Below are 13,992 nucleotides of genomic sequence, written 5' to 3' on the forward strand. Positions count from 1 at the left end.
TTTACTTTTCTCTACATTGAATTTCATTTTGTTAGATAGGGCCCAGTGTTGTAGTCTGTCAAGATCCATCTGGATCTTGAGCCTATCTTCTTGGGTATTAGCTATTCCTGTCAGTTTAGTATCATCTGCAAATTTGGTAAGTTCCCCTTCTATTCAGGGGTGGGATCTGACAGGGTTAACTACTAGTTCGGTCATTTACGAGGTTCAGTAATTTACGATGTGCTTCCCTGCACGGTGCTGGTGTGCCTGTAAATCATCATCAGCATGCTGCGTGCAGAGAAGCACCTTTCAAAAAGCCCTTTTTTCCTGCTTTTTTAACTGCCGCTGTGCCTCGCATGGCAGCTGAAGTTGAAAAAAATCAGGAAATAAAGGTCAGGTAAGAGCCCAGGTGAGCGGGTGGGCAAAAAATCAGCAGACATAGAACCGGTTCTATGTCTGCTGCTCTTCAGAGCTACCAGTTCTACAGAGGTGGACAGAACCGGTAGAAACCCACCCCTGCTTCTATTTCCTCATCTAAGTCGTTAATGAAGATATTGAAGTGTACTGGGCCTAAGACCGAACCTTGTGGCACCCCCACTGCTTATTTCCGTCCATGTAGACTTAGACCCATTAAGGACTACTTGTTGAGTATGGTTTGTCAGCCACTTGCGAGTCCATCTAGTGGTGGTGCTACCTATTCCACTTTTTTCTAGCTTACCAAGAAGTAGGTTGTGGTCTGCTTTGTCGAAGGCCTTGCTGAAATCTAAGAATATTATGTCCACAGTATTTTGCTTGTCTACTAATTTAGTCACTATGTTGAAGAATGAAATAAGATTGGTTTGGCATGATCTGTTCTTAACAAACCCGTGCTGACTGCTAGTTATTACTTTACTTGTTTCTAGATGTTGACAGATCTGGTTTTTTTAATTATCTTTTCTAGTATCTTCCCGGGTATTGATGTTAGGCTGGTTGGTCTATAGTTTCCTGGGTCTGTTTTTTTTTCTCTCCCTTTTTTGAAGATGGGAACCACATCAGCTCTCTTCCAGTCCTCTAGTAGTTCTCCAGTGCTCCAGGATTTTTTAAAGATACGGTGCAGTGGTTCTGAGATGACCTCTGCCATCTCCTTTAAAACTCTGGGATGTAATCCATCAGGCCCTGGTGGATTTGTGTTCATCATGATCATACAGGTGTTCTCTTACTATTTTTTTGCTTATTTTAACTTTTATTTCTGGTCTGTCTTTTGCAGTTATATATTTGGTGGGTTGAGATAGCTTCTTTTTGTGAGATAATTTCTTTTTGTGTGAAGACCGATGCAAATACTCAGTTAAGCAGGTCTGCTTTCTCTCTGTTGCCTGTTACTTCCTTGCCGTCTTCTCTCTTTAGTGGACCGACTGTTTCCTTGATTTTTTTCTTGTTATTTATATGTTGGAAGAAGCTTTTTTAATTATCTTTGACATTTGCTGAAAGTCTTTGTTCGTTCTGAGCCTTTGCTATCCTGACTTCATCTTTGCAGGTTCTGGCTATCTGCTGATATTCTGTCTTAGTTATATGTCCTTTTTTCCATTTTTTGTACTTGTCCTTTTTTTCCTTTCAATTTTCCAGAGAGATCCTTTGTTCAGCCATGCTGGCTTCTTCTTGGATTTTTTGTTCTTCTTTCTCCGTGGTATTGTGCTGGTCTGGGCTTCTATGATCATACTTTTCAGAGTTTCCCAAGATTCTTGAGTTATTTTCCTGTTTAGGATTTTCATCCATGGAATCTTTCCCAAGTTCCCTCTGAGTTTATTAAAATCAGCTCTTTTAAAATCCAAGACTCTGGTGTCATAGAATAGAATAGAATAGAATAGAATAGAATAGAATAGAATAGAATAGAATAGAATAGAATAGAATAGAATACTTTATTGGCCAAGTGTGATTGGACACACAGGGAATTTGTCTTGGTGTAAATACTCTCAGTATACATAAAGAAAAGGTACATTCGTTAAGAAACAAGAATCATAATGTACAACACTTAATGATAGTCATAGGGTACAATCAACAATCAAATCATACTAGAAAACAGTCAAGTGGCAGGGGATGGATGATAAAGAGTGGTGAGAAGATTAACAGTAATAGTAGTGTATACTTTGTAAATAGTTGAACAGTATTGAGGGAATTATTTGTTTAGCAGAGTGATGGCTTTCAGGAAAAAACTGTCCTTGTGTAGTTGTTCTGGTGTGCAGTGCTCTATTGCATCATTTTGAGGGAAGGAGTTGAAACAGTTTATGTCCAGGATGTGAGGGGTCTGTAAATATTTTCACAGCCCTCTTTTTGACTCGTGCAGTATACAGGTCCTCGATTGAAGGCAGGTGGGTAGTAATTGTTTTTTCTGCAGTCCTAATTATCCTCTGAAGTCTGTGTCTGTCCTGTTGGGTTGCAGAACCAAACCAGACAGTTATAGAGGTGCAGATGATAGACTCAATCATTCCTCTGTAGAACTGTATCAGCACTGTATCATTATGTTCTACTGCTTGTGTTTGTGTTATGTTGAATTCTAGTATGACATGGTGACTCTCACCCAAGGTTCCTGCAGTTTCAACTCCCTCTATCACTTCTTCTCTGTTTGTAAAAATTAAGTCCAATATGGCTATCCCTCTAGTTCAGTGGTTCCCAAACTTTTTCGGTCCACCGCCCCCTTGGTGCTACAAACTCATCCTCGGTGCCCCCCACCCAGGGGTGGGATTCAAATTTCTGTGGGCATGGCCTAATTTGAGAGTGCGGCTTGCTGGTCATGTGACTGGGTGGGTATGGCTTGCTGGTCATGTGCCTGGGTGGGCGTGGCCTGGTGACTGGCAAACCAAATACAAATGGTCCTCACTTAATGGCTGGTTGTTTAGCAAGTGTTCTAATTTATGACTGGCCTCCCCAGAGCTACTTGACTCGTTTTTGGAGTTTTGACAGCTTTAGATCAGGGGTCTGAATCCCAACCCTGCCTGTGTGTGTGAGACAGAGGGAGAGAGAGAGGTTGGATCAGACCTCTCTCTCTCTCCCACCAACTCCAGAAAGCCACCGTCAGTCAAAATTCATATTAGTGGTCTCCGGGATTTAAAATTATGAGTTTGGTGGTCCCTGAGGTCCAAAGGTTTGGTGACCCCTGATCTAAAGGGGTGAGCCTGAAAGAGGGAAAGAGAGAGAGAAAAAGAGAGAGAGAAAGAGAGGAAGAAAAGAAAGAGAAAAGGGAAAGAAAGAAAAAGGGACAGATAAAGAAGGGGGGATGGAAGGAAGGGACAGAAAGAAAAAGAAAGAAGGAGGGAGAGAGGGAGGAGAAAGATGAGATATCTATTCTAGTCCAATCACCTGCTCCAGCAGGGTTAGAAGGGTGTGTGTGTGTGTGTGTGTGTGTTCTCCTTGTAATTTACTAGTACATTTTGGTTTTGCCTTCTTCAGAATTGGCACTGTAATACATTGGGGAAAAGTAATTTTTAGGGTGGAGATCTGGTCCAATGGATCCTGTTTAAAGCCTCAACAAAATGTGAGAGTTTCCTGATAGTCTTGACCATGTTTCGTCCACAAAACCTTTAATAGAAGCCAAAGAAGTTTCAATGTGCTGGCAAAGATGTTTCAATGTGGAAAAGGGCCTCAGTCTAAACTAGGCCTCATTCAATCTGATGCATCGGGTCTCTCTCTCTTTCTTTCTTTCTCTCTCTCTCTCTCTCTCCCTCCCTCCTTCCCTCCCTCTCAGACTGGCTTTGCTCTACTTTCCCGATGTGCCTGTGGGGCCAGCGCTTCTAACATGGATGGATGGATGGATGGATGGATAGAGAGAGAGATACAAACAGACACAGACAGACAGACAGACAGACAGGCAGGCAGGCAGGCAGGCAGGCAAACAGACAGACCTTTTGGATGGATGGATGGATGGATGGACGGACAGACAGACAGACAGACAAAATGCGACAGCGGCAGCACTTTGGGAAAGCGGTTGCAGCGGCAATTCCCAACATGCTGCCGCATTGGAGGCGCTGGATCCAGAGTGGTGCTAGTCAATGGGTGAAACTGCAGGGCTGGCCGGCACCTCGAACGCCCCCCTGCCGCCTCTTAGTGTCCCCAAGGGGGCTGGCAGAGGGGCGCTAAGAGGTGGCAGGGGGGTGTTCAAGGCGCCGGCCAACCCTGCAGGTTCACCCATTGGCAAGCACCGCTCTGGAGCCAGCACCTCCAATGCAGAAATGGTGACACGTTACGTGCTGCCGCAGCTGCGTTTGATGTGCTGCCCCCCTGCCGCCTCTTAGTGCCCTTCTGCTGGCCCCCTTGGGGATGCTAAGAGGTAGCAGGGGGCGTTCGACACACCGGCCCTACAGGTTCACCCATTGACTGTCGCACCGCTCCGGAGCCGGTGCCTCAATGGGTGAACCTGAAGGGCCGGCCGGCGCCTCGAATGCCCCCCTGCTGCCTCTTAGCACCCCTCTGCCAGCCCCCTTGGGTACGCTAAGAGGTGGCAGGGGGGCGGCACATCAAACATGGCCACAGCGGCACATAATGTGCCACCGCTTCTGCATTGGAGGCGCTGGCTCCGGAGCGTTACTAGTCAATGAGTGAACCTGCAGGGCTGGTGCCTCGATCGCCCCCTGCCACCTCTTAGCGCCCCCTGCTGGTCCCCTTGCCTCTTAGCGCCCCCCTAAGGCATTCCCCCAGGGGGTGGTACCGCCCGCTTTGGGAACCACTACTCTAGTTTTACCCTCTACCTTTTGGACAACAAAGTTGTTAGCTAGGTTGGTTAGGAACTTATTTGATTTCTCATTTGGTGCAGAATTAGTTATCCAATTGATATGAGGATAATTGAAGACTCCCATTACTATTGTTGTGTGTTTCCTGCATATGTTTGTTAGTTGGTTGGCAAAAAGGACATATATTTTTTCTGCTTGATTGGGTGGCCTATAATATACACCTATGGCCATGTCATTCTTTTTTTCTTTTATATTGACCCATATGCATTCTAGGAGATTTTCATCTTTGGTTTCATGCATTTCTGTAGCAATATAGTGGACCTTTACATACAGTGCAACTCCACCTCCTCTTTTATGGGGTCTGTTCTTTTTAATAGTTTGTATCCTTCTACCAGTATGTTCCAATCATGGGTTTCATCCACCAAGTTTCTGTTATTCCAACTATATAATATCTACTTTCTTGTATTCGTAGTTCAAGTTCACCCTGTTTGTTCCCCAGACTTTGTGCATTTTTATAGGCACTTGAGATCTTTATGTCTGACACTGTGTTTACAGTGTCTGCATAACCTGTGTTGTGCCTGCCTGCCCCTACTTTCTTGCCACCTGTTTGATTAATGCACATGGTATGGCACTCACTATTAAATGCTTGGTTTTGGTTGACAGCAAGGTTGATAATCTTACCTGCACAAACATCTATTTTGCATGGCTGATTAATTCACACAGCTTCAATCATAAGTGTTGTGCATGTTAAATGAAGGCATTATATAAACACACAAAGCCAAAAGAACAATTTTATTTACGATATTTTAATTAGTCAAGTTAATTTGGAAAGCAGTGAATAGTTATAGCATAATTTTCAGATATACTTGGTCTAATTTGGGGAATACTCTGATGTCAGTCTTGACATGCTAAATCCCTATGATTTAATTCTAGGAATATTTACTTGGAAATGTCCTATCTGACTAAATATGCTTAGGTTTGGGCTACATAAGTACAATTAATTAATTATTAATTAATCACACCAAGGAGATTTTGAAGTTATTTTTTCTTATGTACACACTTACTGCTACTACAAGCTTCTGTACATCAGCTTCAAGAAAATAACAGCAGCATACTGTACATTTTTTACCATCATCTCTTCATGGTTTTCTACTAGGGCAACAGACTATTGCAGAGGTCTCCAAACTTGGCAACTTTAAGACTTGTGGACTTCAACTCCCAGAATTCTCCAGCTGGCTAGAGAATTCTGGGAATTGAAGTTCACAAGTCTTAAAGTTGCCAAGAGTTTGAGGACCCCTGGACTATTGGAAAGCATGAAACTTGTTTGGTCCATTATTCTGATGTTAATGCACTTCCATGCAATAATTATCTTATCTAGGGAATCTAGTTACAAGGAGAGCCTTCTCCAACTTTGTGCTCTTAAGATGCTACTATTCTGTTGCCAGTCAAAGCTATCCAAACGATGGAAACTGTATTCCAGCACAATCGGGAAGGGGACAGATTGTGGACAGGCGATGTGGATCAATTTCATGCCTGCTTAGATAACTGAATCAATGAGCAAATACATATGATACATACTATTCAAACGTTTATTGTGTGTAAAGTTTCCATGTCACAGTACCATTTTCCACAAGCACAATAATTATGGATAAATAACCTATGGTATACTTCTTTAGAAAATTAGAAACAGTCTTCAAGAGCAAGAAAAAACATATAATTCTTCACTTCCATAGCTGCTGCCAACAACAGAATACATTTTCTAAATGAAATTGGCACTACTATTGGCACAACTGAACTCTTGAGGCTATAAATGTCAAGCATAATTTATAGGAAATGAGATTACCCAGATAACTGGCTCTAGGATAATACACTTAATTTTAAGATGGACCATGGGTCAAATTTAGAGACTATAATGATGCTTTTATCTGCCCTAAAATCATGCCAAAAATCAAATTACATTTAACAAGGCTTGATCATAGAAAGTGTTAACTAAGCATACAGAAAACCTATTTTGCTGATTCAGTGTTGGATTCTTGTCATCCTTGCATATACTTTAGAAATAATGGGGGTGGGGGGGACTTTCATATCAGTTTGTGGTACAAACCTTACTTTATAGAAACTATATAATAGTTTCTATCCAGAAGAACTATTTAGTATAAGGCAGAATTTCCAAAAATTATATGCAAGCTATTACAAATTTTAATGCCAGCAGAGTTTTCCCCATATAGGTGTTGGCATTAAAATTCCCAAAATTCTCATTCAGTATGGCTAACTTCTCAATGAGACTAAAGGGGATGCAAGTCTAATAAATTCTTGACTTTTTTGAAAAACTGGAAAGTAAGAGAATTTGTACAATACATAAGCTGTGGAAAGAATGCGACACTGCTTCACATGAAAAAAGCAAATGATAAAAAATACCTGAGAATGTTTTGACACCCAGTGGCGAAGGACATTCAGGACACGATTAGTAGCTGCTCGACGTATTATGAACTCCTTATCACATGTTCGTTCAGAATTATTAAATGCTACATATTTTAAAGGAAATATACAATAAAATATAATCAATTAGATGAAGAAAGTTATCAAAATAAAATTCTTCACAGTATACCTTGGTTGAATAAAACCATTTAAAAAAACTCTTTCATCATTGATGCACAAAGGATTTTTAAAATGTTGCTTACACATATACATTAAATGATATAACATATATTTGCAACTGCCAAACGAGAATTTCCTGCATTTATAAACAAAATGTTTGCTTGAATTGCTTAATTTTCCTCTATAATCCTGAATATTATAGTGAATTCAATATTCTATTATAATATTACACAGCAACATAAAACAAGCACAAGTGCAATTTTTCTAGAAAAGGGGGGGGGAGCAATAAATTCACTGTCATAACCTATTCCTTGCTGCCCATTCAGATTTTCAACTATCTTGATGGAAATACATACATACATGTATCAGTGTAGGGCAAGAGTGTCAAACTCAAGGCCCGCGGCCAGATCTGGCCAATGGGATGCTTAAATCTGGCCTGTGGGGCTGGCTTGGAAATATCAAAGGACTGGCCTGCAGTGCCTCTGCTGGCCAAAATGGGCCACACCGAGGCCTTGCAATTAGGAGGTGTCCGCACAGCCCATTTTTGGCTGGCAGAGTTCTGCTGGAGGCCAGGGAGGCCAAAAATGAGGGGGAGGGGGGCTCTGCGCGGCCCATTTTTGGCCAGGAGAGTGCTGCAAGATGCCACAGAGGCCAAAAATGAGGCGAGAGGGGCCATGTGCGCCCCCCCCGTGCCCTGTTTTGGCTGCAGGAAGCATCTGTCCCATATCCCCCCCCCCATTCCCCAATTCCCCCGGCCGGCCCACAGAGAACTACAATGCTGATCCTGCCCTCAAAGAAATCCAGTTTGACCCCTGGTGTAGGGAATATAGCTAATATTCCCTGTACCAAATATAGCTAGTCCTCAACTTACAACAGTTCATTTAGTGATCATTTGCAGTTACAACGGCACTGAAATAAGTGACTTATGGCCATTTTTCACACTTATGACTATTGCAGCATCACCATGGTCACATGAACAAAATTTGGGCACTTGGCAATTGGCTCATAGTTATGACAGTTGCTGGGTACCATAGTGATGTAATCCCCTTTTCCAACTTTTTGACAAGCAAATGGGGAAACCAGATTCACTTAACAACTGTGTTACCAATTTAAGAACTGCAGTGGGTCACTTAACAAATGAGGTGACAAAATGGGGTAAAACTCAACAAATTTCCCACTTAGCAACATCAATTTTGGGCTCATTTGTGGTTGTAAGTTGAGGACTACCTGTAATCTCAAACTCTCATTGTATGATTTTCTCCAAAACTACTAAGAGGCAGGCTCAGCAGCACACCTGATGTTGTGAAGGAGGTTTTTTCTGACCTTATCCAAGCATGAACTCCTACTGGTAAATAGTCTTTAAAAAGTCAATTCCTTATGGTTTCAAACATTGGTAGTTAAGGATCAAATCACTGAGCTTCACAATTTCCTTAATACATTAATATAATTGCTTAGTCTCAATATGTTGTTTCTGTTAATAACATGACCATTTGCTTTATGGATCACTGAAGTCTCTGATCATTTATCAAAGGCAAAGTCATGCAGAGTGTATTAACAGCACTTCAAATAGCACATATCTAATCTAAATTGAATAAAGGCACATCTAGCCACAAACTCCAACCCAGATTAAGGCTGACTCCAAGACAGCCATCAGATGATAAAACTTGTGTTTTCAAAGCAATAGTACAATATAGAATCTTGCATATTTAACTACAACAATTCTATAAATGTATGGATTATATTTATTTCCCATAACTGGTCCATTTCCCCAAACCAATGATCAAGATATGTAACACCTGTTTGAAAATCAAGAAGCAATAGAAATAATATGCTGGTTGTCATCCACATGCAACTATTACATTCCTCATATCTTTTAATAACCAGAAACATTAGAGCTGAGTGTTTATGTGAGCAGTAGTCTGTCCATCTGTTCATACAAATTAAATATCCCAAACATTTGATTGGCAGATGCTATAGCTGCCAGGCTTCACTCTATCAACATTTCACTCTATCAACATTTTCTAGTTCTATGATCAACCTCCATTTAACTTTCCGTCTTATTATTCAACATGATAAAATCAAAGCTATGCTAGTTGAATGCAATCTTAATGGTTTACTTTGAAGAGGATGTGCCATCTTTGTACGTAATTATTAATGGAGTTGATATTCTTAATATGCAAAAGGGAATAAAGGGAATTCTGAAAATGTCAATTGCGTGTTATACATGTAAACTAATTCATGAAAGAAATTTAAGTCAATGTAATGCAGCTACACAAATTTATAGAAAGCTACCAGTACTTTAAATATTCTACTTAAACATATTAGTTACAAAAACATAAAAAATAAAAATAACAACTACAGTTATTAAGGGCTTGGGAGAAATGTTAAGAAAATGTTTATTTCCAGCCTATAAACTAGCAGTGTGAGTGCAACTCTGCAACACTTAAAACAAGTGAACAGAAAACAGTTACATTCAGGATGTTTCCATAAGATAGCTTAGTAGTATAGACAAAAGAATATATTGTACTATAGGCAAAAAGAAAACAAATGTTTCTTCTTTCAGCTGTACATATCTTGCATACTTAATTCCTACAAAATTTGAAAGTTTAATTGTGGTTATAACAAGAGCTTATATTTAGGATGCCCAGAGCTATCATTTAGTACTAGATAAAGCAATTATAAATGTAGCTTTTATATACAGTATATGGCAATACATTTTTGATTGTCAAAGCATGTCAGGAATAGAGATGACAATCTCTGCTATTGATTTACTGTATTTCTTTGTTGTCCAGTTCCATCCAGATGATCATTGTTCAGAGCCTGTTCAACTATATTCTTAATTAGATCTAACAAGGCAGTTTAAATTTTTAATTCCTCTTATTCTCATTCATTTATACAGCCACCAATGGGAAAGAATGTTGTAATGAAGAAATGTGTTGATAACGTTCTTGTTCCTGTTTTTCTAATAAATTTCTAAAGAACACCCCACCAAACACCACTCTTTTGAAAGAATTAATAAACGTCTGAAGTATTTTTGAACAGCCATTCCAACCACAGGATTTAGATTAACTAAAGCACAATACCTATGAAGATGTGCAACATTTAGATTTTTTGGTTTTCTGCTATTGTTATTTGAAATTGCAATTGTTGTTCAAATTAATGTTAAATCAATCGAAGAGGCACAATGAGTCATAAAGGAATTTATTTTGCTCACATAAATAAGAATGCTCCTTCTGTCAAAACAGAATGAATCTTGACTAATCCTGGGTTTCCATAACAGTTTTTTAGCATTATTCAAATAAAGACAGGCAATTGAAATTTTTACAAAAAGTCACTTCCTACACTGATGTTGAATGGTACAGGCACATTCTCAAGAGTCTACATAGTACAAAAATACGCATTTGGGTGATAAAGTATTATCCAAAAAAGCAAGTTATGTAATTACTCCTTATCTTCTGCTTTTTCTGCATTAGAATTTACTTATTTTAAAAATAATTCTCCTTATAAAAATATCTGAACAGATTTAAATACATATAAAGCATAAATGTGTTTAATTTTAACTAACATAAAATGTAAATAAAATGAGATTTGTTTTTGTTTTGGTTCTACCACAGGTGCAGACTTTATCATGGGACAAGAACAGACCACAACCCAGATTTCTAATGAATTAATGTAAAGAAAACTGTGCACATTTCACTAACTCTTGTATAAATTAGAATTGTGAGGCATTGCTAACAGGTACTATGTCTAACATAAAGTATTATCAGTCTCCTAGGATATCTCAAGGACATCCTGGACATCTTGGTCCCATCACCTGCTGATGCTTTTAACTAAAGACCAGAGGACTGAATTTGGAACTTACTTTATGTGCATTATCACTAAATTGCATCACTTTTCCTTATAAAAGGATATATATTTATTAACATGTATTTATCAACAAGGAGGAGGGAGTCCTCTTTATCTTCCTCAGATAACTGTAACTTTAATACAAGGTTATTGCTTAATAATTGCTTAATAAAAGCTTCATAGTGTGATTTGCCAGTCTGAAAGAAAGCATTTACCCAACCATTTGACGGAATTGCTAAGCAACAGTTCTCCAGATTCAAAACAGCTCTTACTTCTGGAACAAAAATAGAATTCTATTCAAATTCATCACAGTTTGTGAAAGTTACAAGGAAAAGAGAATATATGTAGATGGATATATAATTTACAGACAGATTGAAACAAATTTATGTTCATTTGGTCTTTGCACCTCAGAGAGATGACTCTTTGGAAATAAAACAATATACAGCTTTTCAATAAAAAGCAATAGGAAGAAAATGCCAAATACAGGTTCATACTTAGAAAAAACTGCAATCTTAACAACAAAAACAGTATTCTTCTTGATTTTTGTAAAAACAAGATATTGAAATGCTAGTTACTACGAAGATGTTGTTTGCACTTTCAACAGCTACAGCACAGACAATTTCACCAAATGTAGTTCCTTTCAGTTTTGTAATAGTAAATTCATTTTCTTTATCCACGTTAAATATTTGCCCAAAGGGGCATGAAACAAAACAACATTTTAAAATTAGAAGTCAGAAGAACATATACTAAGAAAACAAGCAAACAAATGAATGCATATGTCACTGTAGTCTCTCTTACCAGTCTACTCCTTCTGCCTTTGCCAACCAACAATTAACATAAAATATTACTACTAAACTATAGTGGTGTCCGGCCACTTATTAAGGATACATTTCTGGAGGAGCCAATCTTGCCAGTGATGCCAAGACTCATGGCAATTCCAGAAAGAAAATTAGTAGTCATTGTTTTTCAGTGGTTTTTCATAAAAGCATTATATTTTATAATTTTTCCAAAAGTTTATTTTTAAGTTGGATTCAAGATTTATTGTGAAGATACCAATTTAAACTTGGAACTGTAATCCCTAATATTTCCATCTCATTCAGTCCAAAAGCTTAAGAAGCATTAGATGTTCTGATACTTCTCACTACAGACTAACAAATTCTCCTTTAAAATCAAATTTCATATCAGGTAGAATAAACTGGTTTGTCCTTAAATCTTGAATCAGATACATATCATGCTCAAATGTCCAGTTCAGTTCAAATCAGGGTTGATTCACATAGATCTATTAGTAATCTTACCTGGTGGACTTCCATGACCAGCTGCAGCTGTGGCAATAGCAAAAGCCGAAGCAGGAGAAACAGAACAATGACCATTGTCAGTTGTCACCTGTACTGCAAGGAAAATAAAAATAAATATATCAGCTGACATTGTTTTATAAACAAAAACACCTCACTTAACATTCATTTTATAAATAAGAATCCAGTTGAACATTTCTGTGCATACTTATATATATATATATCCCTGTTTGCTTCGAATTATATATTATATGAATTATAACTTCTTTCTCTCCTGTTTCTGGAACACTGAATTTCATATTTTTCATTGTTCCCAAAAATGAATCAGCTTATAGAATGAATCTTACTGTATAGTAAAAGTACCATTGTCAAGTTCTACCAAGGCATGAACTTGTTTGAATTTTCCAGAATGTTGATACAGTATGTCTAATCTGAATCTTTACAGCAACTCAAGAATGGAAGCAAACACAGTTCATTATTTATTTCATTTCCGCTCCAATTTCATGACTTTGAGGGGTATACAGAAATCTTAACAAGCAATCTTGAAACATGTTAGTATAAAGAAATAAAAAATAAATACAAAGATGCCTATCTCTCTTTTCAATAGGCTTCAAGATATTAAAAGCCCATTTTAAAAGGAAGATTTTAAGGATTAAAAAAAAGCATGTCTCCAAGACATGTAGATGGGCCACCATAGAGAAGTTTTGTTTTTTGGGCTATGCCCGGTCTCTTCACATTGAGGGAGTAACCAAAGCAGGCCTACACCTAATGACTTAACTGGATCCCACAACTTTATGTTCTTTAGGCTCAAATCCATAATCCTCTCTACCCAAGTTTCACTCTGTTTAACAGTGTATCCTGGTCTTTGATTTTCCTGTTTTTAGTGGTTTGAGACCCTATACTATATAGTCAAAGTTATTAATGTCATATTATGCAAATACTGTATCTTTCTGTACATGTATACTTTATTACCTCTGAAATATTTTTAATATTTTATATCTCAGTAGCATGCGGTATACCTCAGGTGTATTATGAGGAAGGAAGGAAGGAAGGAAGGAAGGAAGGAAGGAAGGAAGGAAGGAAGGAAGGAAGGAAGGAAGGAAGGAAGGAAGGAAGGAAAAATAATGCCAAGGCCATCATTAGGGTTATGGTTAACTAGTATTTATTCTCTCCGAGGTTTCCTTAACAGCTAGTTTTCGCCAGATTAGGCAAAACCTAATTACACAGTAATTACAGTAATTAGACTACCTATGCCATATATACAGGATGCACTTATTTTCTTATTATGTACAAGATGGATTTATTTCTCACTAACAATAGTAGTATCTTCCTCACACCAGGTAGCCAAAATGTGCCTTCAGCTTGTATCACACAAATCTGTCAGAAGGCTGAAGTTAATGTTTTTCTCAAACAAATGTTTTTCTCAAAACAATTCGCTTTTATCAAACAATTTGTTCAAAATGTTTCAGAATATTTCATCACAGCTGAATGTAAAAAATTATCTTGCTGCCAGAGTCATTTTGAATGGTATTATTTACATTTTCTTTTCTATATACTGTGTGACAAACAAGCATTTA

General features: G+C 38.3%; 1 protein-coding gene across 2 annotated transcripts in view; it reads right to left on the bottom strand.

Annotated features, from left to right (window-relative positions):
• Window positions 1-13,992, bottom strand: part of RASGRF2 (Ras protein specific guanine nucleotide releasing factor 2) — a 118,748-nt gene that overhangs the window by 24,515 nt on the left and 80,241 nt on the right. For both annotated transcript variants that reach the window (XM_087958236.1, XM_087958235.1), the window contains exons 17-18: window positions 12,419-12,511; window positions 7,098-7,204 (exon numbers count right to left, since the gene is read on the bottom strand). In XM_087958236.1, the coding sequence (XP_087814362.1) occupies window positions 7,098-7,204; window positions 12,419-12,511 (200 nt within the window). The remainder of the gene's footprint in view (window positions 1-7,097; window positions 7,205-12,418; window positions 12,512-13,992) is intronic.

This window comes from Notechis scutatus, chromosome 2 (assembly GCF_049901735.1).
Source record: "Notechis scutatus isolate UNSWTSFEM ecotype Mainland chromosome 2, rNotScu1.2, whole genome shotgun sequence".
Classification (NCBI taxonomy): Eukaryota; Metazoa; Chordata; class Lepidosauria; order Squamata; family Elapidae; genus Notechis; species Notechis scutatus.